The following is a 24,074-nucleotide window of genomic DNA, read 5'->3' as shown; positions in this document are numbered from 1 at the left end:
GTGTGCGTGTGTGTGTGTGTGTGTGTGTGTATATATATATATATATATATATATATATATATATATATATATATATATATATATATATATACACTGAGTGTACAAAACATTAGGAACACCTGCTCTTTCCATGAAATAGACTGGCGAGGTGAATCCAGCTGAAAGCTATGTTCTCTTATAGATGTAACCTGTTAAATCCACTTTAATCAGTGTAGATGAAGGGGAGACAGGTTAAAGAAGGATATTAAGCCTTGACACAATTGAGACATGGATTGTGTATGTGTGCCATTCAGAGGGTAAATGGGCAAGACAAAAGATTTAAGTGCCTTTGAACGGGGTATAGTAGTAGGTGCCAGGCGCGTCGGTTTGAGTGTGTCAGGAACTGCAACGCTGTAGGGTTTTTCACGCTCAGTAGTTTCCACTGTGTATCAAGGATGGTCCACCACCCAAAGGACATCCAGCCAACGGCAGGCCAGTGGTCGAAAACGGCTCATTGATGAAAGAGGCCAAAGGAGGCTGACATGAATTGTGCAGAGCAACAGACAGGCTACAGTTAGTCAACTGACAGTCCCATACAACATTGGTGCCGAAAGACCCATAAAAGAATGCACAACTCATCGTACCTTGACACAAATGGGGTATGGCAGCCGACAACCTAACAGAGTGCCACTTCTTTCAGCAAAACACAAGAAACTGCAGTTTCTCCTGCTGTTTCACGCTGATGGGAGGACTAGGGTGAAAACCACATGAGTACATGCATCCATCATGCCGCATGTCAACATTGCAGGCTGGTGGTGGTGGTGTGATGGTGTGAGGTGTGTTTTCATGGCACACATTGGGCCCCTTGATAAAAGTGGAGCAACGTCTGAATGCCACAAGATATCTGAACATCATTGCCAATCAGGTGCATCCCTTCATGGCAGCAGTGTATCCATCTGCTAATGGAATTTTTCAGCAGGATAATGCTCCATGCCACAAGGCTAGGATTTTCCAGGAATGGGTCCATGAACATTACAGTGAATTCAGCTTACTGCAGTGGCCTGCCCAGTCACTAGATCTCAATCCAATTGAGCATATGTGGGATGAGATGGAACGAGCTATTCGGAGTAGAGATCCACTACCAGCCAACTTGACACAACTGTTGGAAGCATCGGAGTCAACGTGGGCCAGCATCCCTGTGGAACACTTTCGACACCTTGTAGAGTCCATGCCCCGATGAATTGAGGCTGTTATGAGGGCAAAGGGGGGTGCAACTCAATATTAGGAAGGTGTTCCTAATGTTTTGTACACTCAGTGTATGTATATATATATATATATATATATATATATATATATATATATATATACATATTACTCATGGAAAGCTGCACGTAAAGAGAGACCATCCTTTAGAAATAGTAACTCTATTACAGCATCTCAGAGGAAGCTTTCTAGAATTACCTCACACCTCCTAACAAGTTTTGTGCAAACCAGAAGATAACAGGCAGGGTAAACTGTTCATATTAATTTAAATGGAATCTTTGGGAACCTGGAGTATTTGGTAGGTTAAAGTTTATAACTGCATATTCAAATGACTAGCCAATCTGCTGTACATCCCAAAACACATGACAAATTGTTTTCCAGATGGATTAACAGTTGAAGCTCCGTGTTTATCAGAAGTTCTCAAATTGAGTTTTCTTTACATTTGTCCCTCTGCAGAAAGTGCAAGTTGTGGTGACTGTTCTGGACTATGACAAGATCGGCAAAAACGATGCGATCGGCAAGATCTTTGTGGGCTTCAACAGCAGTGGAACCGAGCTGCGACATTGGTCAGACATGCTGGCTAATCCGAGGAGGCCCATCGCACAGTGGCACGTTCTAAAGCCGGAGGAAGAAGTGGACGCGATGCTTACCGTCAAGAAATAAAGAAGAGAAACCTTTCAATACCTACCCATGTAGTGCTCTTTAGCCAGTATATGTAAATACCTCAGTAATATGGGTCCATTCACTTCCATCTTTTGTGTTCTGTAACCACCATCACCTTTTTTACAACAGTTAACGGTACTTTCTATTTTCTTTTGAATTTCCTTTCCACCTTTGCAGATGTAGAGGCCCTTTTAAAAAAACACCCTCTTCTCACTTTACTGCATCGTTTGTTTTGTTTTTCAGGCCACCCCCTTCTTTTAAGCAATATGATCTGTGTAGATAGAGCATGACTGAAATTATTTATTGTATTACACAGTTGTATATACCAGTATGCTAACAAAATGATTTCTAGTCTGTGTTTGTATGTAGTTAAGCGTTTCCTAATCTGTGTATATCTCGATGTTTTTAATAAGATGTTCTATTTTAAATTATGTAAATGGACTGAGATACAGGAAGCTGATATTATATATTATAGGATTCCCAATTCTATCTTACTGCATTCAAGTTAAAATTCCAACCTGCAAGAAGACACTAGTGGAGGTGTACTCACATTGTAAAGGACAGTGCCAGTCTGTATGTTTACTTATCAAACCATCAAAAAAAAAGGCCATTAACTAGTATGGTTACACAAGAAAAAAAAGTATGCTGCTGAAAATGATATAAGCACAGGGTTTCTTATGACTTTTTATACTATGTTTTTTTTCAATTGAAGATCTTTAAGTTTAGCTTCATCGTTGTACCAAGACATTCCAAAAAGCTAAAACGATTGCCTTTTTTTTTGTTTGAGCAAGGTTTCACATTGTGGACCGGTGAGTTACTTTTAAGTACAATAGGTCATCTGTTAAGACCATGTTTTCTTTAATGGTCTTTATTTTTTAGAAGCAGATCTTCTTGAACTTGTAAGCATTACTTTGACCCCCTGAATATAACCCCCTCTGAAACGGAACGATGTTCTAGCCATTGTGTCCTTCAAGCTAGATTAATAGTATTTTGCTAATTGTCTACAACTGATAGCCTTGATGTTTGATATAGACTTAGTTGAGGGTTTAGAGTACGGTTTTCAAAGTGGGGAAAGGGGTTTTGACACTAGCTTTAAGATCAATATTTTTAGATAACCTTTTCAGTGTCTGGAGTATTTTTTAGAAACTGCATGATTTTTTTAATAATGTTTTGCTAATTAACTTGGGTTGGGGGGGGGGGTTGTTCTGCTATACTCGGGGGTCTCTTTTTATAGTGTCCCCTTACCTTCAATCAAAAAAAAATCAAAAATCCAGCAGGATAGTATACACATGTAGAAAATGCTGATGAGAGTTAAAACACTGCCATTTTCAGGGAGGTAACAACAGTGTCCTTTTCTTCAAGTGCACTCTGTACAAGCCGCGCTTGTTGTTTTTTTCAGGCCCAAAATGGTACCAGGAATGTCAGCCGCCATATTGTTCTGCCTTCTCACGGTGGCAACATTGTCAGCCATGTTGTTTTACTGCCTCTTTCCTGTGGCTGCCGTGTTCAGCTATGAGTTGTCTGCTGCAGGAGTTGGCACTAAGCTGACTTCAAACAGAAAAGGCTGCCAGGTTTTTCTGTTTGTTCAGAGAAACAATGGCATGGTCGCTCTGCATATTTATGGAAGCAGTCATGACTGCCATTTTGGACTGGGTTTTAGTGGAAACAAAAATGGCTGCCATTTTGTATTACCACACTACTGAAGCCATGGTAGCTGGTATGTTCTCTAGTGTTCTTCTAACACAAAGAGATGAGATTAATAAATAAATAAATACATAATCAAAAACCGTAAAAGTTAATGGTCTCCTTCATTAATGAAACAATTCAAAATAATTATTGTGTCCTTTACTACGGGTTAACAAGAGGAATACAAAGTGAAAAGTTCTAGTAAATTAAAACAGATTCCCTTATCTTTGAGGAACCTCTTGTATATGCTAGATGCTTGCTTCAGGAGGAGTTTCTAAATGTTTTCAATGTTATTATATAGTAAATGGCACTATTATAAAGCTATTAGTCATTCCATGAGAGTCTCTAGGGACTGCTTTGTGTATCACTGTGAGTGCCGTGCGTGCTTAGAAATGTAGATTCCTCAGTGGATAGCGACCGATTTGTTCTGTAGTGATATTGTATTAATGCTGCCATTCCCTTCTACTGCACTGCTGAGATCGTGCATAGCACAAACAGTTCTAATAACCCCGGACCAATCAAGAACTGACGGGCTATGCATTGGAAACAGAGTTTTAAAAGAGAGCGGCTCAAATCACACAGCATTTTGTTGAGCACTGTGCAGTATGATGTCTGTTCTTCATGGCTCATAGTGTTACTATATGTGGGCTGTGTAGCCCCAGAGAGAAGATTCTTATTACTTATTACGTTCATTGTAAAGCAATGGTTAGGACACAGCACACTGAGCTCCTATTGAAATATGAGCTAAACACGTTTGTGATGTGTTTGTTTTTACCCTATTTTTTGCATGCAGGTCCAACAACGAAATATTCAGGAATTAAAATGAAAAACAGACCAAAATGTTACTATTATTATTATTATTATTATTATTATTATTATTATTATTATTATTGTCATCTTTTTTGTTGTACACCCGAATGTACCCCTAGGTTTAGCTTAACATAATATGTATGTTATTATGGGACCAGATACAGATGGCAATAAATATTGATAATTTATTAAATTAAATAAAAATTCAAAATTTTGAGTATCCCATTAAGTCTTTTAGGGCCGAGATATAGTATATACTCTATTAATGTTATGTGCAGTTTAAAGACAAACTCCCTTTTGTAAATTCCACATTTTGAAATGAAATACATTGTTTTTATTATTCCTGTTGATATTTCTCATGGTTTCCAAACATTTTGTTTAAATGTTTAGCATTTGAAAACAATATAGTGGTAGTTCCATGCTGTTTACCTTTGTTACGACTGATTTCCGGATCTTATATTGCGAATAGGTTCGTTTGGTTATCTAAAAAAAGCATTTAGTACAACAGTAGCCCTGGAGCTAAGGGTCAGTCCAACAAAATAATCTGCATTAAACATAAATTACATAACAGCAACAACAACAAGAATCTCCTTTTTCTATAGCTCATTTCAACACGGGGATCCCGAAGCGCTTCACACACACACACACACAAATTAAAACATTACATTAAAAACAGCCTCATACAAAATCTAATAAAACACTAATAAAAAAAGAGATACAAAATTTTGGTAAAAAAAAAAATAAAGCTAGTTTGTAGAAATAGAGCAATTAAGTCTAAAATTTAATTTATGATGAAACAAAGACATGCATTAGTCTTTCAGCATCAGATACTGAAATAATAGGTCTAGCTCAAATGATAAAAGGATACCTTAGAAACTCCTAATACGAGTCTCGAATCATAGGTCAGGGTCAAAGGTGACCCCCACATTTCACAGTTCTAGTTTTAGTTTTGCTGAGAGACTGTTAAAGTCTATGTGTTGTTTACAAGGGAGTTAATCTTTAAATAAAATATGTTTTATATCCCTGGTTATAAATGATAACCTATACCCAGTTGTTTAAATATTTTAAAAGTCTATTTAGTGTGTCATTTATGTATTATTTATAAGATTAACCTTGTACAAATGGATCCAAAGCTGATAAAACGTATCATAGTGTGACGAGTAAGGGATATATAACAACGTTTACAAATTATTTGTATTGCATTAATAAAAGCGTATACATACCAGGTTAATTAACAGTGATAGGAAGCATCGCAGTTTGCAAGATCCGACTGCAAGGTTTCAAGTGTGCCTTGTAAAAAGCCATTACCTGCAATGAGATGCAATGCTTCCTTTACTGCCTCCAAAGCATGCGCTAAACCCTACCATTTCTGTTTAAATAAAGTCCACTTTGAACTTGCTGTGTGACCAAGACATTTCATTCCTCAACAAAATAAAGAAGCCACACTTACCTTTCTGACGAAGCTGTGTAAAGTATTAGAATCTGATGCTGTAGAAAGATCCTAGTTGCCTTTGTGTATAGTAACTGCCTGCTTGAGTATTTTGTGTGTGTGGAAATTTTCTCTCTGTAATCTCGTAGAAATGTTGGGGTGTTCTTTCCTGCCATATTGCTCGTGATGGTGTGAGCTGATGGTTATATAGCTGTGTATACCTTCATTTTTGACGAGGTGTTTTACAATTTTGTTTTCACTTTGTGTAGTGATTCACACTGTGGAGTTTCCTGATTGTTGTTATATAACTTAATATACACAAATGTTCAATAAAAATGTTTTATTTCCTGTTAAGCGTTTACAAGCCCTTTTATTACTGGCTGTTCGATTTGATCTTGTGTATGCTTTTAGACCTAATGTGTAGGCTGCTACAGAAAAGAAGAAACGCTATTATTTGAAGGCAATGAATAAATCTCAAATGAGTGATAACCAATGTTTTAAAACCATTTCTTTTTGTCCTCCTTTAAGGTGATCTGATTGCATTTGTGTTATACTTCACTAAGTGTTGTTTTCAAAGCTGTGTACATCATGTTAAGTAAATGTCTGGATTAAAAAAAATCACATTTGCTGTACTTTTTTAAATTGTATTTGGTCAGATTCCACCTGTGCCATACATTTCTCATATCAGTAAGTTATTTATTGATAACCTTTAAGTTTATAAGTAAGTGTTACCAAGCCTTATTGGAAAGCTTATTTACCAAAAACAAAATCAGAAAATCAATAAAGATAAAGATCTTGTAGTCCTTTTTATCAAGAAAGCCAGCTGAGCATCCAAGAGATAATACAAGCATTTCAATGTAAAACATTAAGGGGGCAAGATCATTTAAATAGACCTCAGAGAATCTTGTATCCCAATAGCCTGCAGCTGAGCAAAGCAAACTCTGACAGTACTAAGAGCACTTTATTTTGCTAAGAGTTGGGTAGTTTTTGATCATTTAGATGTTAGTGTGTCCAATTGATGCATTCATTCTAAGAAAAACAAACAGAAGATTGAGCAGAAATGTTTCAAAAACATTTACCCCATTTAAACTGAACAGACAATGGACACACTCTATTGCTGAGATAGCATGGTCAATTTGAAAGAAATTATGATTAAGGTGAATGACAAGCTAGCTAGTTGTATAAAAGACTCTATTGCTTTTACACTCCATTAACTGGGAATGGCATATGGAGTGAAAAGCGAAGCAAAATTAAGTAGGTGGGGGGGTGGGAGGGGGCTCTCATTTCTCTTCATAATCAAATAAAGAGAAACAAAATGTCCCTTTGTATTAAATTGTTTGTCAGAGAAAGAAATGGTCCCCACGTAATTCCGTGGTTCTCAAACCGAGGGCTGTGACAACCTACTGGGTGAGCCGTGGTAGTGAAATTCTGCTGTGCAAAGAAATTGAAATGCAAAATGCTGTTAAATACAGTGTGTTTGACAAGATATTAGACAAAAGAGAGAACTTTATTGTTTTTGAACGAGCATTTTCTATTAAGTTGAATATTTATTGTAAATTTATATGAAGCTTAAAAAAAACGATTTATAGTGGCCCTTGGCCGTGGCAAAAACAAACTGGGGAATGACTACACTACAGTCTGTACACCCTTTGTAATCAGGTCTTACTTTTGTACAGAACGCATTGCGGAATTGTATACCCATATCTCATATGCATATTTCAAATGAAGGTCAAAAATACATTGTAGCTGCATTTCTATCTGATGTATGATCAAGTGGTATATATTTTCTGTATATACTTTATGTGTAGGTATGTTTTGGATGGAGATGTCTATGCAGCAATTCAACAACACACCTGTTTTTACATTGTTGAAAACAAGCTTTGCCAGACCTTGAGTGATATTTCTTTCCTTGTTTAAATGTCAAGGCTGTACTTTCAAAATAATGGCAGCAGATAAAAAAGATGAGCCAGAAAAAATCATTAGTATTCAATACCAAAATGTACGTGGAAATGTCAGATATTTATCTCTATTCTTTTGGGTTTTCTCCAAGACTGATCCAAGATTGCTGTTCACCTTTTTAGGTATTTCATTTCTTCCACTGTTTAGAAATTAGAACTTTTGAGTGATTCCGGGTGCAGAGCCTGGACACATTTCATGTAGACCCTTAGGGGTGAACTTTTTAATACCCCATCTCAAGAAATGTTTCAAATAAACAAATAACCAAAATCAACAGCCAGCAAATACATTCAGATAAACAAAGTATTCACATGGAGTTTTTGGTAAGAAATAAACTCATTCACTAGTTGGCAATCCACCTTTTAATCTTAAACTCCTATAGGGTTGCCATCTTTGAGGCATGGTTGTGATGCAGTGAAGCAGCTAATTGATTGACAGATGATCTGCATTAACTGTCACATATAGGTTCAATTGAGTAGGTATACTGATATAAGCTTGATATGGACAACAAAATTCATAACTATGCATCCCAGTAGAATCCCTGTGCTTAACTATCCCAAATGATAAAAACAAAATCAAAGCAAAAAAACTGCAGATTAAATAATTCCAATGGCAACTAGTAAGGCAGCACAAAAAACAGCCAGATGGCAACCCTAACCTCCCACAACATATAATAAATACTGAGGTCAGATTAAAGGCAGTCAAATTAAAAAACATGTTGGACAGATTCTCTAGTCAGTGTTTTGTTTTCCCACAAAAAAGCTATTGCCTTAAAAGTGTATGTTTAAAATATGCTACAACAGAGTGTGAAGATGTCATTTATCATCTACAGTATTGCTGCTGTCAGCTGAGGCATGTGCCTATTTGGTAACAGAATGTAATGACAAGCAGGATTCAAAGGGGATCCTTTTAGCAAAAACTAAACCAACCGGCTAGTCAACCAACGAGGTCTGAAAAGCAGAGTGGGCTAAATTAGGGCAAAAGAAAAAAGTCACCAGGGTATCATCTGTTAGTATAGAAATGAACAGAATTGTGGAATGCAGCAGTTTTAAGAAATGGCCAAGCTTGGCACTTAGCTTCTGGTTATTCAATAGCATCTTAGAAGGGAAGCTGCTCCCTAATGACCTTGATAATTGTATCTGGAAGGGAGCTGGACCTGTCAGCTGCATCGTTAATGACTTCCTTCACCTCTCACACAACCACCATGGGAGCACAGGGAGGAAGTCATTTCTTTTTAGGGAAGGAATAAGCAGACCTAGGTCTTGAGCCATACAACACTTTCTCTAATTACCTTTCATATTGTTCCTTATTTAATACTTATTTAAATGTAATTTGCTTTCATATTGCAAGCCTTTTAAAGCAAGGTCTGCTTTGTGTTTAAAAAGGCAGATCTATACTGATGAAGGCATTAGCCAAAACCAACTTGACTTGGCACAAAACGATTGCTTTGTAAGGCCTTTAGAGTAGAATTGTGCACCAGGTCATTCGAATCGTGTTACATGTGTTGTGCAGAAACTCTGATTTGACCTTTAATATCTGTGTTCTATTTAATCTATTAGCAGCATGGACACAAGCACAGGCCACATCATGTTTTTTTAATTTAATAATTTTTTCAACAATGTATTTTTTTATTTTTTTAAAGATAGTCCAATTAACAAGACATAATCTTTTTCAGGTATGCTTTGGAAGGTTGAGTTTTGCAAAACAAAATGAAATAATTATGTAATTAATTAGAACAATAAAAAGGGGGGAAAAAAAAGCAGACACAATCTAAGCCCTATAAAGAGGTGACCGAAGGCAAAAGTGCCAGATGAAAGGCAGGCCCTCCCTTCCGTATAATCCCTTTAATGAGATTCACTATCAGCTACTAAAGATGTTTAGCTTTCTTTAAAAGCACGTCGAGTCATGTGCTGTGCAGAAAAGCACATCTCTTTGATTCATAATTGAGTTCTTATCCAAACGTTTATATTGTGCCATCTGGACCACAAGACCTTTTCCGTCTAAATAAAAGGTGATTATAAAGTACTGTAAGTAGGCCACTTTAGAATAGCAAAGCAGCACATGTGTTGCTCTTTTGAAAATACAGCTTGCAGGATACAAGGATGTCCCATAGAGAGAGCCGCCTACAGATTCCATGATCTGGATGGTAGAAAGGAACTGCTGACAGTCACCATGCAGATTCTTAAACAGCAGGGAGGTTTGGAGAGAGAGAGAGAGTTTGTACTGTAGCGCCACCTATGGGATTTCACTTTCAATGTTGCCCTTGTCCTGCTGTTGTACATTTATGAAAATACATTTGCTGCAACAACATGTTGAAGTGACCTTACTTTGTACAAACTCAGCATTTTTCACACTTTTTTAATATTTGCTAAAGTAGTTTTTTTCAACCTTATGATGTCCTTTATGATGACTCAGACATCCTGCTATACATTAACATCAGTCAGCAGCTACAGGGTTGTACTGCTGCTGCTGTATGCAGGTGAAAGAGCAGTTGTTGAAGTGACTTGACAAGCTTCTTCACCCCTGGAGCACATACATAAGGCAGCTGCTCTGTTACTTGGTCACATTAGTAAGAGGCTACTTCCATGGTTTTTGCCTCCTGTTGTGTAGCCTACTATAAAATTTAAATAATAATAATAATAATAATAATAATAATAATAATAATAATAATAATAATAATAATAATAATCATCTTTTACAGTATAACCCATACCACTGGTTTTAAAGTCATGCTTAAAATGGTTGTTGCAATAAAAATGTAACAGGCAGTGTTGGACTCAGATCCTTGATGGCGAGATGAGGTTAAAAGCTCTATAACCACTCCTGCAGTGGAGCCTGGTTCTTACATTGTGGTAAAAATGCTCGCTGCTTTGAGCCCAGCCTCCACCCTCGTACACAAGCCTTGTTGAAAGCAACAGCTCTGAAGGGGTTTGCTGTAACATTTAATAGGTATAACAAGAAGAAGACACCTGTTGAAAACTTTCATATTCAAGTCTGTTGAGGGATTTTTTATGTATTTGTTTATTTATTACCATTTTGAAATCTATCTACCCAGAGTCATATTTTTAGTGTATAATTGAACACTGTGGTTTTAAAGCAGTCTCCCATTGTAATATAAATGAGGATAATACGCCTGCTTTGGACCCTAAAATAAACACTCAATCATGATCTAGTTTCCTCACTGTCATTATTAATTATTGTTAAATAATCATTCACAAAGCTGTTCTAGGTGTCATTTTGACTTTAGTTATGGAAAACAAAGCATGACAAGTCAAACAATTCCTCTCCGGTTGCCTGAATCGGGTTCGGAATTCAGTTTTGGACAGGCGTACACTAGTAAGTGCCAAGTAAGAGGAATTCGATTATTACAATGCAGCAGCGGTTGTGCTTTTGATAAACGAGATGCTGTGAATTGTAAAAGCAATTGCTCTCCCTGTATCTTGAACCTTGGATTGTTTCATCATGAAATGTACCAATTAATTTCAAAAGGTTTCACATGAAATGTCATTCTCAAGGTTCTTGCTAACAATTCAGATCAAATTATCTGATACTGTGATCTAGTGGGAAAGGACAGCCGAGTGTTTTTTTTTTTTTTTTTAAGCAATGTATTCAAAATGAATATGTGTAATTAAATGTATTATTCCTTGGCTATCTGTATTTAGGTTAACGCGAGATGTGAGAAATTCAGATAGGTGGATAATTTTATTTTACTGCTCTAGATTTCGTGTTAACACAAGAATTTATAATGCCATAAAAGAGGCACAAATTTAAACGCAAATTATTAACAGAGGAAGAAAGCCACACCGGCTGCACCCCATCCCGTGTTTCAGAACTCCACTCAAAGAAGTATATACTGAATTTAAAATGATCAAGAGCGAGGAATTTAAGCAATTAGACAATCTTGCTGTGATAAGTGCAGTCAGTTCAGAGCAGATTTAGCAGGAGTCTGATTGATCAAATTCCTGGTAAGAGGTCCTCTCAATTGTATTGCTTAATCAAGGAATACTGGACTGTGGATGGATTTACTACAACTACAGAATGGATTGCAAAGCAGATGTGACCTATTCCTCAGTATGCAGATACGATAAATTAGTTTCTTGCTACTTAATCTCAAAGTTGACAGTGTTTATCCTGAAGTCATACCTGTGCCAAACCTGTAATAAACAAAACAAAAGCAACAGGCAACCATAAGATTTCAATCTGACAGCAATTTCCACTTCAAAGAGTAATACAATTTAGCGAATCTGTATATTTAGTTTCTAATGAGTTGTTCTTATTTGTCTGGCATATCAAACGGTTACAGTTGTTTGCAACATGGGTCTTAATTAGCAATGCATTGAAGGCATGCTAATCTTATGGATATCTCCACATACCAGTGGTACAGCGAAATTAGCATATGTAAAATAACTTTCCATTTTAAAAGAAAATTCATCAATCAAGCTTAGTGAGGAGACAGTACCTTGGGTATTGGAATCCGTAACATCAGGGTTATCCAAACACAAACTGCTTTTTTCGAAATGTATTCAGAGCTGCTATTGACTCTGGGTAAAATGCCTGAAACAAACAGACCACTTTTCTTATCTATCTGTTGCTGTCTAAGACTAGATATTATCTATCACTATCCTTGAGTGTCCTTTCGTTGATCATTTTCCATTTTCCTGCCAGCTTTTGCAAGGAAGTGTAACAATCACTCTGTACTTTCTTCTTTCTGTGTTTTTTTCCCCATGCAACTGTTCAAGGATCTCTTCAATTTGACATTAGCTCAGGGGGCATTATCACTCACAAGGAGTCATGCTCCATATACCTCAATATCCTGTGGTAACACAGCTACTGATCAGGAGTTGCTCAAATGCTGTGCCAAATAAATGTGCCCTACCCGCACAGCTTTAACTCACGGGTTATTTAATGTGTGTTTCTGGAAATGACGTGCAGTTAGATAACTAACTATCCCTGACTGTTTAGTAACAATTTCTTTTTTATTCTTGAAACAGATCTCTTTAAAATAGGGCTTGTCATTTCTAATGCCCACCACATGCATTTCTCCAAAGCTGACTGTATGAAAGCTTAAACTTCCTGAGGCTTTGAAGTCTTCTGGTTAAACAGCAGAATTCAATTCAGTCAGGCGCTCACAAACCTGTCATACTGTAGTGATCATGGTAAAAAAAAAGAAAAAAATAATATATTCACAGCATGCACAAAGAGAGAAAAACATGAGAAACCACAAAACTACCATGCACATTCACCATGGATTGAACTGCTAAAAGTACCCACATATTGTCATCACAATTACAGTAATACAATTCAGGATAATAACCTGGGGGTGTGGACCAACATTTGAGATTTTTTTTTTTTTTTTCTGTAACCCTTTGCTTTAAACACAATATGTCAGACAGTCACAAGGTGGCAGACATAGGAAACCAACTTTTGAATCGTACCTTAGAATGCATGGACAGACACTCGCTTGGTTTGACAACAAAATGTGCTCTATGGATCTAAATTGGAACGGATTTCCTCGTCTATAATAGGAAGCGATTAGTTGATTTATTTATTTTTAAACATACATTTACAAAGAAACATATCCATCTTTCTAGAGTAAAAGCATTGTAAATGCTGAAAGAACAGCAGGTACCATTGAGAAATATGAAAAGAGCATAATTTTTATCATAAGGCTTGTCAATGTCAAAGAGAGTTAAAACTCAAAAGTTATGAAAAGTTTCATAACTCGATATAAGAACAGGCTGCATCATGCAATACCCCAGTAGTATTTCATAACGTCTCATCCAATAGGCAGGTATAGTGAGAAATATACATGGGTATCATTTGAGAGACAGAATGAATTTACGTTGTGTAGATTGTTCGTAAAATGCATTCTAAATTGTATGATAAGTCAAAGTGTGACATAGTTTGATGAGAATACATGTATTTTATAAGCTTGTTCTATTGAACAATAACCCCATTGTGTGAGCATTACTGTAGTAAAACATGTATTCTGACCCCTGTACCCAGGGTTCAGAACCTCTACAGAGACCCTGTACTTGTGAGTTCAGCTCAGTGTTTCATTATCATGAGTTGCACACAAAGAGCTTGCAGGTGGCTGTCTTAGGCTGCATTCATAACATGGATTCACCTACAATCAACGATTTTGGTATCTTACTGTACATGACATAGCTTGAGATCAATCGTATCTGCGTTTAAAACATAAAAAAGTCTTCTAAGTATTAGGAATGTCTCTCTGATAGGAAATGTCCTGGGCATTATCCACAGTGTGTTGAGCTTCCTGAGCTGTACAGGTGCTCGGGGAGGTACAGGCTATTTTTTACAGCTCAGCAGCAACAGCTGTGTAGATTACATGTGAAGCCAGTATCTCAAAGCTTTTGGCATCATCTGGTGAACCCTTCAAATGTCTGTTCTGTCATTGGTTTCTGAGATACTGTGCAAGGCACCATACTGGATATGTGACAACGGCTTCTTCAGGTTACAAGGCTAAAATCCTCTGTAAACTGACCCCCAGACAATCTGGACCCTTATCACAGTACCGTGCTTTTGTAAGCAAGTGGTGAAAGGCCATATCACATGATTTATCAACATCTGGTAGCAGAAAAACCCAAATAATACTATTTAGTAGTACTGAGTAGTATTCTTAAGTCTATGAGAGAATGAGTACGATGGAACAAGATGTTACTGTATAGCTCAATGCACCCGACACAAAAAGATAACCTCATGACACTTCCATTTATTTGTGTTGTGCAATATATCATTCTAGCTATGGGGGGTAGATAGTGAACACACAGTTAAATGCAAGGTTCCATTATTTAGTACAGTAAAGGTTAGCAATATATAATGTACTGTATTATAGGAATTACTTTTCTATTGTAACTCATGCACAACAAATACGATTTAAGCATTACCACAGAAACAGTCCTTCAATGGGTCCCCCTATTCTGCATGTAAACAGGCCAATTCCTACTCATCCTCTTAATTTATCATAAAAAATGTAGCTGTGGGAGTGAAAGTGTCATTCATCTGTTCATTCGTGGGCTATTGTGCAGCATACATACCAGCCCAGTGACAAGGTACTGCTGTTTTATTGGTTGGTTTATGAACAAAAACAAAAAATAAATAAAAAAGGACAGACAAAAGAGCACCTGGGTTTTCCCAGATAAGTTCATTTTGGTTTCATTGGACTCCATTGTCTATATTCTCAAAACGATTTACTCCAAACCACCGTCGCTGAATCAGCTATTGTATTTAAATAATATACATGTAAATGTGGAAAGGGGGAGGGGAAGGCAGGACATTCTGCAGCGTGGGCTTATGAAAAGCACCAATAAAATGGATGCTGCTAAATATACTGCATTGTGTACTGTGTGGTATCACATATCATACCACATTACGAGACTTGGGGTTAACAATTAGTTTCAAGTCCAGTTAGATGATGTTCAAATACTTTTAAAATACAATTTTGTGGGCCTGTGTAATACAAGTCCCGATCAGGAACAAGGCGACATATAAAAATACACTCTCCAGGTGAGGTTTCCTCTTTTAGATCTTTGCTCAGAGATATCCTGTGCAAGTATCTTCAAATTAAATAGAAAGTGGGGCACAGGCTGATTTCCTAATAGTATTTATAACTTCTACATGAACTCAAATAACACAAAAAGGACAGCAGGGAATACAAGTGTAATCAAACTTTTATTAAATGACTATTCTCTTCTGTACATGCATAAGCTACTGGTGACATCTAACAAGATCTTCATTATACAAACCAAGTAAAAATGTGCACATTGGCATGTATGGGAAGTGTTAACAAAGGCATTACAAAATCACAATAGATTTCTATATATTTAAGGCTTTTTAATACAGATAAAAAGATCTATCGAGTTCTACCGAAAATCCCAAACTTAAAGCAGCCCAAATAATGCATTTCATAAAACAATATACACCGACTCATTTCTGACAGACAAACTACCATAAAATGAATTACTAAATAAAAATCAAGACATTCCACTCATAATCCTCCGCCCCATAAAAAAAAAAAAAAAAAAACACATTCCTGTGATTAACCTTCTAGCTAAAAACAGGTTTGTTTCAGATTAAATATTAAAATGTATCATATATCATATCTCGGTTATGAAAAACTTGCTAGGTTATTTACATCACCTTAAAGCATAAGCCTGCATATAGTAACAGAAATGTTTGTGGGAAATCATTTTAACATTTAGTGCTTGTACTGTTGTTTATTTAAATATTTACTTTTTACACCTGGATTTCAGTGATCAATATAATGATAAAAAAAAGCACCAGGCTTTATTTGTTTTTTTAACTGATCACTATCTACAAAAGTATACTTAAAACATGTAAGATCCAAAGTGTTTCAGCTTGGTTTAATTGGAACTAGGATATGCTTATCTGCTTACCTATTTATTTTACTTGCATGGTATTTGATCATGATGTAGATACAGTGTAAACAAACTGACCCTTCACTGCAGTTCGTGATAGTCAGAAACAATTCTAGATACTCAATAGTCAAGATATGGCCCCCTTTTCTTCTACATGATCATGAACCAAAGATTTGTAGTTTTCGGTACAAAAGGCCTCTTAAATACATTAATTCATTTATAGTTCTTCAAATACCAAATCTATGGACCTATGTACAATACATTTACATTAAATTTATTTCTACCCAAAAGTACAGGTAGATCCCACTAAACCAGACAACTTTGGCAATTACTGCTTATCAAGTTTATTTCCCCTTTTTGTTTTTTTAAAGTCCCAACATGTTTGATGCAAGGCAAAATAAATCAACAGCTGTGTGTTCTTGTTAACAGTGCATCCACGAAAGCTTTATTGCTGCTTAACAGATCAAAGTCAATTCATTCCAAGCTCTTCTCATTGTTCCAGAATTTGCTTTCCATATAATGAGCAAAATTTTTCAATTAAAAAAAAAAAAAAAATCTACCCGATTTGTAGGAAGCCCAAATCATGCTTGGTAATTAGTGTTCCCCTACAAACACGCTGGGACTTTGCCTATGCTGTATTTATGAGATTGCCTATTTCACAGAAGAGCCCAAAGAACTGTACATAAAACTATTAAACACTCAATAGGACTACATTTAGAAATAGCAAAAGAAGTTAAATAAATTCAAATCACAAATATTTCAGCTAGAAGTCTCCCAAAGTCTTCAATGCTGTTTCAACAACAAAGCCATCGAGAAAGACTTCTATTCAAAACGTTCGTCATTACATTTACTTTGTTTCTTTTAGTATTTCAAGATCGTCATCTTGCTGCAGTCGAGACTTGAACCTGCATGCTTTCGATTGCATGGCTCACCCTGCACTCCATGCGATAGTGCTTTTACTACAGTAGGCGAGCCACTGGGGAAATCAATAAACAGACTAAACAGATAAACAGAATAAACATTTCTAATCATGAATGAACTGTAGCACTTCTGCAGCTTTAACAAGGGACCTTCAATTCAGCCAGTTTCATAACAGACAGACAAACAAGCTGCTGATTTCCTTAAATATTTTTTTTCTCCACCCATTCCATAAAATATGCAATTTTATAAACACAGCGATACATACTGTAATCTCTTTTTTTTTTGTAGTTGTTTTTTTGTGTTGTTTCTTCCAGCAGACCGAGTTCTATCTGGTCAGCTGTCCGACAACTTTCAGAAGGGTCTTGTTCTCATGCTTGAGCTGTTCATTTTCATCCTCTATGTCATCAAGATCCTGAAAAAAAAAAAAAGAAAAAGAGACCATTTCATAGACTTTCATTTGAGTTGACTCTTTTCTTATTGGGTTTGTAAGGGCAGCAAATAGGTAATTGCCCTGTTTTTCTGATATGCAAATGTGCTGGTAGATTTGGGCACATTTCAGAATGCTGGGCTTTTACATTGACCCCAAAGTGTAAAAATGTTTTACGACAGGGAGGAAGGCAGCATTCCCAATAGCAATGTGCTTAGTTAATAAGCCATGCCTCTATGAGTGACATTACACTACCTTGATTTGCTACATTGTATACGTCTTGCTCTTCTAACTAAAATATTTACAATGACAAACCTAGAACCAAATCGTCTAAGTAATACAATTCAAGGACTCTCTCATTGCTGGATTCCGATTCTGTAACACTAGCAGCCATGCTTGCCTGTTAATAGGGGTCCCTGTAACAGAATATTGGTAATAATGAGATACAGTCACACACACTTTATTTGTCATTTCACCAGATCACGTCACTTTCATCCACTACAAGTAAAAGGTTGAGCCAACCCCACCAATCAATCAAATTTGAAATGTAGATTGTTATCTTTTACATACTTTAACAGAAGAACAATGAACCACTAAAATTAAGCGCAATGGGAAGAATTATTGTGAATGTCAGTGCTTTTTTTTATGAAAAAAAGTAACAGGTTTGATTAGATTTATTTCACTAAAAACAAGACTTGGCAAAGACTCTGAATTAGTAATGCTACATTTGGCTGTGTGTGCATGTTCGGGTAAATTAGCAAAGCCCACACTGATGAGGGTGCTGAGACATGCACTCAGGACTTCACAGTGACAGGGAATGCTTGGAATTCATAATAAATTAAACACTGCTCCCAGCATATTAACCTTTAACCTGAACAATGGGCACAGCAGACAGTCTCTATTAATAATGAAGGATGTTTGAGAGGTTAATCCGAGTGTGAAGGACCATTATTTCGCCTGTTGAAATTTTGCCTGCTGTATCGTCTTCAGAATGGAATACAAGATTGTTATTAACTATTTATCAACATTCTATAGTGCCAGCACAACCTTAATGCAGAAGCTAATGGAAATGTAAGCATTTTGGGGGGAAAAAAAGACTGCAATTGCATAGCACACTTATCCATTTCAGGTTGTAATAAAAGCTCAATAGCTACAATGTACAGCTATGGCCAAAACTTTTGCATCACCCTGTAGAATGAACAAAATTTTGCTTCATAAAGTGCAATGAAACCTGATGAATAATGTTACATTACCATATTCAATTACCTACCGCTTTGTAGTTTACCATATGCCATTAGGCCACTTAATCGACCCAACTGAATAAACAATATTGTTTATCTGTATTGGTTAAACACTGTTTTTCTGGCTCAAATTACCTCCAGCTTGGTTACCCCCAGGTAAAGTGAAAAATCTAAACCATGCATCAGTCTTCCAGCACAGCATTTATAAAACAGATTGCATGAGAGGTTTTACTTAATGAGATAGCTCGGTCTAGTGGTTAGAGTGAAGTACGAAGAGCCAAGAGACTTCAATCCCAGCTCAACCACTGACCAACCCTTCTGAACTTGTCTAACCTTGTTTTAACTTAGTTCCACCAACTTGTAAAGCTGGGCTTGGTGTCATCAGGTACAAGATTCAGCACGTCATAACTACTTTTATCACACAAGTGGCAAAGCTGAGTCATGCATGCTTATCTTACGACTAATCTCAATGCAAATATACATCAGGAGGTGAAATGTTGATTACAGGATGACTTCACAATGTTAACCAATAGCAACAGTAACCAAAACACAAACAGAGGATGCTCCATGAACGTTCACAGAGTACTGCAGTTATTCCACAGCACTCTAACAACGTTCTTAGAGTATTCATTTTATATAAAAAGTACAATCTTTGGAAAAGAAAGCATGTTTAAACCTACTGTACATTTAGCAGCAGAGATCGGAGAATCACTTTACTTAGATCAAGCTCTGCATCTGCTTACCAACACAACGAAATCTGGAACAGTGAATTTCGCCCGCTCATTCTGTCCTTGGATTTAAATTAATGTAATATTGATTCCAAAAGAGGATACAGTAAAATAAATGATTCACACAGGATCACCAAATATGACAAAGCTATTTGAAGCTAGATATCGAGGATTTCTGTGTAACTTTTTTCTTCTCTCTACAGCAGATTTATCAAATACCACACATAAATTGTATCAATTATTTTCCAGGCCTCAATAAAAACAGAGCTGGTTTAATGCTTTGCAAGTTTTTCAAAGTCCTTTTTATGACAACCGAATCTGCACTTTCTCCAGCAGAATGAGAAGTAATCATGTATTGTTTGCGAAGTGGCGAGGAGAACATTTCCTGGAGCACTATCAGTGATTACTGAACGATGCTCAAACAGCAGCGTGATTAAACTGTTAAAATATCTGTTTTACAGCAGGATTAACATGGCTGTCCTTGAGTAGATTTATAAGAACTTGCTGCTTACTAACAAGATTTAGATCTAGAATTAACAGATTAGTGTTGTATATTTGAGCTCAGAGATTGTTCTAATTCCAAGAGAGCATGGCTGCTACACTTTCAAACTAACAGATGCCTGCCTAATTACCACTATATAGAAATGGACAGAATTTTTTTTTGCACCATTTTTTAAAATCATGTGTGTGTGTGAATGTGGTTTCAGAGGAAGGAAGTGGTGAAGATCACTATTAAAAACGACACCTGGGAAATCCCCTGTCGTTACACCTGTCTGACACTTGGAGTCACTGTTTCGCCAAGAATTTGACAGCTGAACTTATAAACACATGGTCAATTTGCGTTATTTATGAGCATGTAAAAATGTTTTTTTTTTTTTTTTTTTTTTTTTTTTACAAGAACTGAATTGGTAGGTTTTCTTATGATTCTGTTCCAGTCATCACATCCTGGGGACTTTTAAAACCTTTTTTTTTTTTTTTTTTTTTTTTTTTTTTTTTTTTTTTTTTTTTACTTCCTTTCCACTTCTGCTATATCAGATGTTCTAGGAAATTAGACATGAATCGGTGAGCTCTGTCCAGGCCACCAGGGTGCTTCACAAGTCACCAGGCAGTGAAGAATAAAGCACACAAGCATACAAAGGCAATCTAAAAAAGAAGAATACATTAATCATTATAACACCACTGATATGACACACCCATAACAAGTTGAAGCGACTAGTTGTTTTGTAAAGCCAAGCATTATACCAAATGATTAAAATTGCTACAAATTGTATCTAATCATTTGGCCAACTGCCCAAAAGTTCTGTCTCCTCTCAGTTTACTCATGAAACCATAATAAACATTAGTCTTCTGAACCAGTTTTACTCCAATTTTATGACTGCGTGATTAAGGTTATGGATTAATTACTAAACACCTTTGCAAATGTAATTTAAAAAGCAGCAGCAGTCTGCAAACAACTTTCCAAATAGTATCAGCCAACTCCCACGCTGGCGGCCAATATCATAACAAGAGGCAACCACTTCACCTGGCCAGTCTTCTACCAGACATGCTGGAACAGCTGAAGAAACTCCTTTCTGAAGGAAACTCTTAAAGGCAGTGCGGCATAAGAACGTTTCAAATTTCCTGCTGCTTTACCGGATCCAGGCAAAAGTTCTACACTGGCACTGGGCTCAAGGAAGTGAAAGTTTGCTGAAACAGCAAATGCAGCCACATCCGTGGTTTAAAAAGCAGTCCTTACTCTGATCCATTTGCTGGCCAAACATCAGGAATTCCATTTAACCGCAGAAAAATTTCAGAATACAAACTGTAAATCAAAAGAAATCTAAACCTAGGACAGTACCACTAAAGTTGTAATAAAATACAGCGGGCACAATATTAAACTGGTGGCTTTAAAGAAGAGAAGAGGAAAAAGAAAGAAAAGGAAGGAAAATATATTTTGTTTGCTACTCTACTAACCTTTCCAAGGCATCAGAAACAACTGCTACAGAAATCAAAAAGAGTAATGGTTTAATGTTCACTTCACAAACACAGTAGACATGGAAGATGATTCCACATGCTTGTTTCAAATAGTCTTTATTCCGATTCTCAGGGTTTTGAAATATTGACAGGTTATGTTTTCATGTGTAAGAGATGGATTGTGGACTGCAGCGCCACTAGGTCGATGTTGGGAACAAGGTGAGACTGGGCTTTACTGGGTACAGCTGGGCACATGGCACTAGAGAATGGGACTAGTCTGGCCGGTGTGGTTCATTCATATCCCTATTAATGTATACTGTTAGTTATTGTTTACAATAAGTATTGCTCACCCTGTTGAGGAGGTCGATTTCTTCCTTGAGCTTCTCAATGAGTTCGTCTTTATCCTGGTGAGCTTTCAATAGCTGTGCACTTTCCTGTCTCTCCTTGGCAAGTTCCTGGAACCGGAGAATACAAACCTTGAATATACTTTTTTTTGTATTTGAGGGGTAACCAGATGGTCTCCCATTTCAATAGTATCAATCTTTTTCTGACTCACAGCAAGAAAGAATAGAAATTAACGGCCAGTACAGATATTTACTGAGCACCAATCTATTCCTGATTTGTTGTGTTACGAACTGGTCTGATTCCTCTATGTTCCCATGCATGGAGCACAGAAAACTGCCATGCTATTTCAAGGTGTTTATGGCACACTATCATTGACATTAGCCAGGGAATAAATGTTCTCTTATGACCACCTGTTTTGTTTAATATTATTGCATTAATGATATTTCTGATTACCTTTTACAAACTCAATATCTGAAGACTCAATATCATGTTTTCCAGTTTTGGTATGTTTCATATTCAGCACCAGTGGAATGTTCCATTAAATATATAGCAGTATATCCTTACACTTAGCTTCCTAACATCAAATGAAACTGACATGTTTTCAGTAACTATGAGATACTGCAAAGAATCTCATATTTGGCCCAAGGAAGGCCTTGGATTTTGTTCATCAATCATTATTAGACATTGAGACATACACATGAGCTACCCCCCCCCCCCCCCCCCCCATGTGGGCCTATATGAAATGATTACATTTGTGGATCTTTAATGCATCATGGAATACAGCCTTCAGGATAGGGGACTTCAAGAATTTTCCAGGAAAGACAAATGGTTCGTTCTGACCTTGAAAGGTTACCTGTCAGTAAACAGGTTTTATTTCTGTCTAGAAGAGATTCTTCTATTTTAGGAAAGTGAAAACGGCACTGACCGGTAGCACTGGACTGAAAAAATAAAATAAAAAATGCTACTCTGAATGATTCTTGGGAAAGCCCCTTCAAACTTTTCAGAGATACTGTTCCCATACCGAGTTGGACAAGAAAAACATCTCGGGGAATACAGAGAGCACCAGGGTCAATAATCATGCTCTTGTTTAACAAGCTCTGTGGGATCTTTAACAGCTAAATACCAGACAGTATTTTGGCTTTCACCATGAACTACATAGAAAAAGAAAACCTCATGCTTTTTATTGATTAGGCAGTGTAAGGCAAAGAGAATATATCAGCACAAACACAGTACAAAACCTTTATTATTTTTTTTGATGAAGTTGGAGCTACAGTCTCTATGATCATGTACAATGCTGTAGATTCTCAATCAAAAGAATATTCCAGGGCTTTAGGACCAGTGCTATACAATCACATTTCCATGGACAGAATGGAGTGGATATCACTCTTGGTTGTTCTTACCCTTTCAAGTTCTTCGATTATCTTCTCCAGGCCTCTGGCTGGCACTGTGCCCGGTGGGTTCTGCTCCCGGTTATGCCGGCTGTGCCCTGTCCGGTCAGTCCTGGCAGAGTACTTAGAGTTTCCAGGGACCTCTTCATCTGGAACAGGAGCTGCAGAGCTACACAATAAACAATAAATAAATAAATACATACATACATACATACATAAAGGCACTTGCATTAACCACCAATGGAGAAAAAAAACTTTTGTTTAGGCAGTAAGGGCGCATTGTAGTACTTTAATACAGAGGTCACTCTCTGGCTGACAAAAATACCACCTGTCTGGAAATCCAGTTTGCCACTTAGTTTGAAAAGTTTGGGGACCCAGGATAACCATTTAAAATGTGTGGACAATTTCTGCTTGCACTTTAAGTCAACCAAGTCTTAATATTCACAATGCTGTCTCGTCCCTATGCTACAGGGCATAAGGGTAATGGATTGTGCGACTGCAAAGGCTCCACTCTGAAAGACAATGTAAAGACCTAATTACGAATGTGCCCATGCCTGTCTTGAATCTGTGAAGCAAGTCGACATACAACAGTTTTAGTCTCCAGTGCTGTCAATTAGTACCAAATGGAGTTCTTAGCTTTCAGGAAAATTATCTTTCTTTCAGTGATCTGTAGAGAAAACATGCGCTTTAAATCTCATCTGGAAGAATCACCTTACAAAAATGTAAAATATCCTCCTGAATTAACAACCACAGCGACCTCTGCCCTAGTCTTGCAATCCAAGACCAGGCTGCTATTTTCCACTGTGGTTCTCTGTGCATTTTTAATAGATGGGTCATGAAACTCTACAACACAAAAAACACAGGCCACATAAAACAACCAGTAAAA

General features: G+C 36.9%; 2 protein-coding genes across 4 annotated transcripts in view; one reads left to right on the top strand and one right to left on the bottom strand.

The window, feature by feature from the left end:
- Window positions 1-6,448, top strand: part of LOC121320038 (synaptotagmin-1-like) — a 188,876-nt gene extending 182,428 nt beyond the window's left edge. For all 3 annotated transcript variants that reach the window (XM_041258164.1, XM_041258163.1, XM_041258165.1), the window contains one exon: window positions 1,699-6,448. In XM_041258164.1, the coding sequence (XP_041114098.1) occupies window positions 1,699-1,905 (207 nt within the window). In that variant the 3' untranslated portion in view covers window positions 1,906-6,448. The remainder of the gene's footprint in view (window positions 1-1,698) is intronic.
- A 9,011-nt stretch (window positions 6,449-15,459) lies between these two features.
- The window catches only part of LOC121320037 (PRKC apoptosis WT1 regulator protein-like), a 55,693-nt gene continuing 47,078 nt past the window's right edge, over window positions 15,460-24,074 (bottom strand). The window contains exons 5-7 of the mRNA XM_041258162.1: window positions 23,201-23,357; window positions 21,806-21,910; window positions 15,460-17,518 (exon numbers count right to left, since the gene is read on the bottom strand). Coding sequence (XP_041114096.1) covers window positions 17,432-17,518; window positions 21,806-21,910; window positions 23,201-23,357 — 349 coding nt within the window. The 3' untranslated portion in view covers window positions 15,460-17,431. The remainder of the gene's footprint in view (window positions 17,519-21,805; window positions 21,911-23,200; window positions 23,358-24,074) is intronic.

This window comes from Polyodon spathula, chromosome 8 (genome assembly GCF_017654505.1).
Source record: "Polyodon spathula isolate WHYD16114869_AA chromosome 8, ASM1765450v1, whole genome shotgun sequence".
Classification (NCBI taxonomy): domain Eukaryota; kingdom Metazoa; phylum Chordata; class Actinopteri; order Acipenseriformes; family Polyodontidae; genus Polyodon; species Polyodon spathula.
This window is presented reverse-complemented; position numbering and strand designations above follow the sequence as displayed.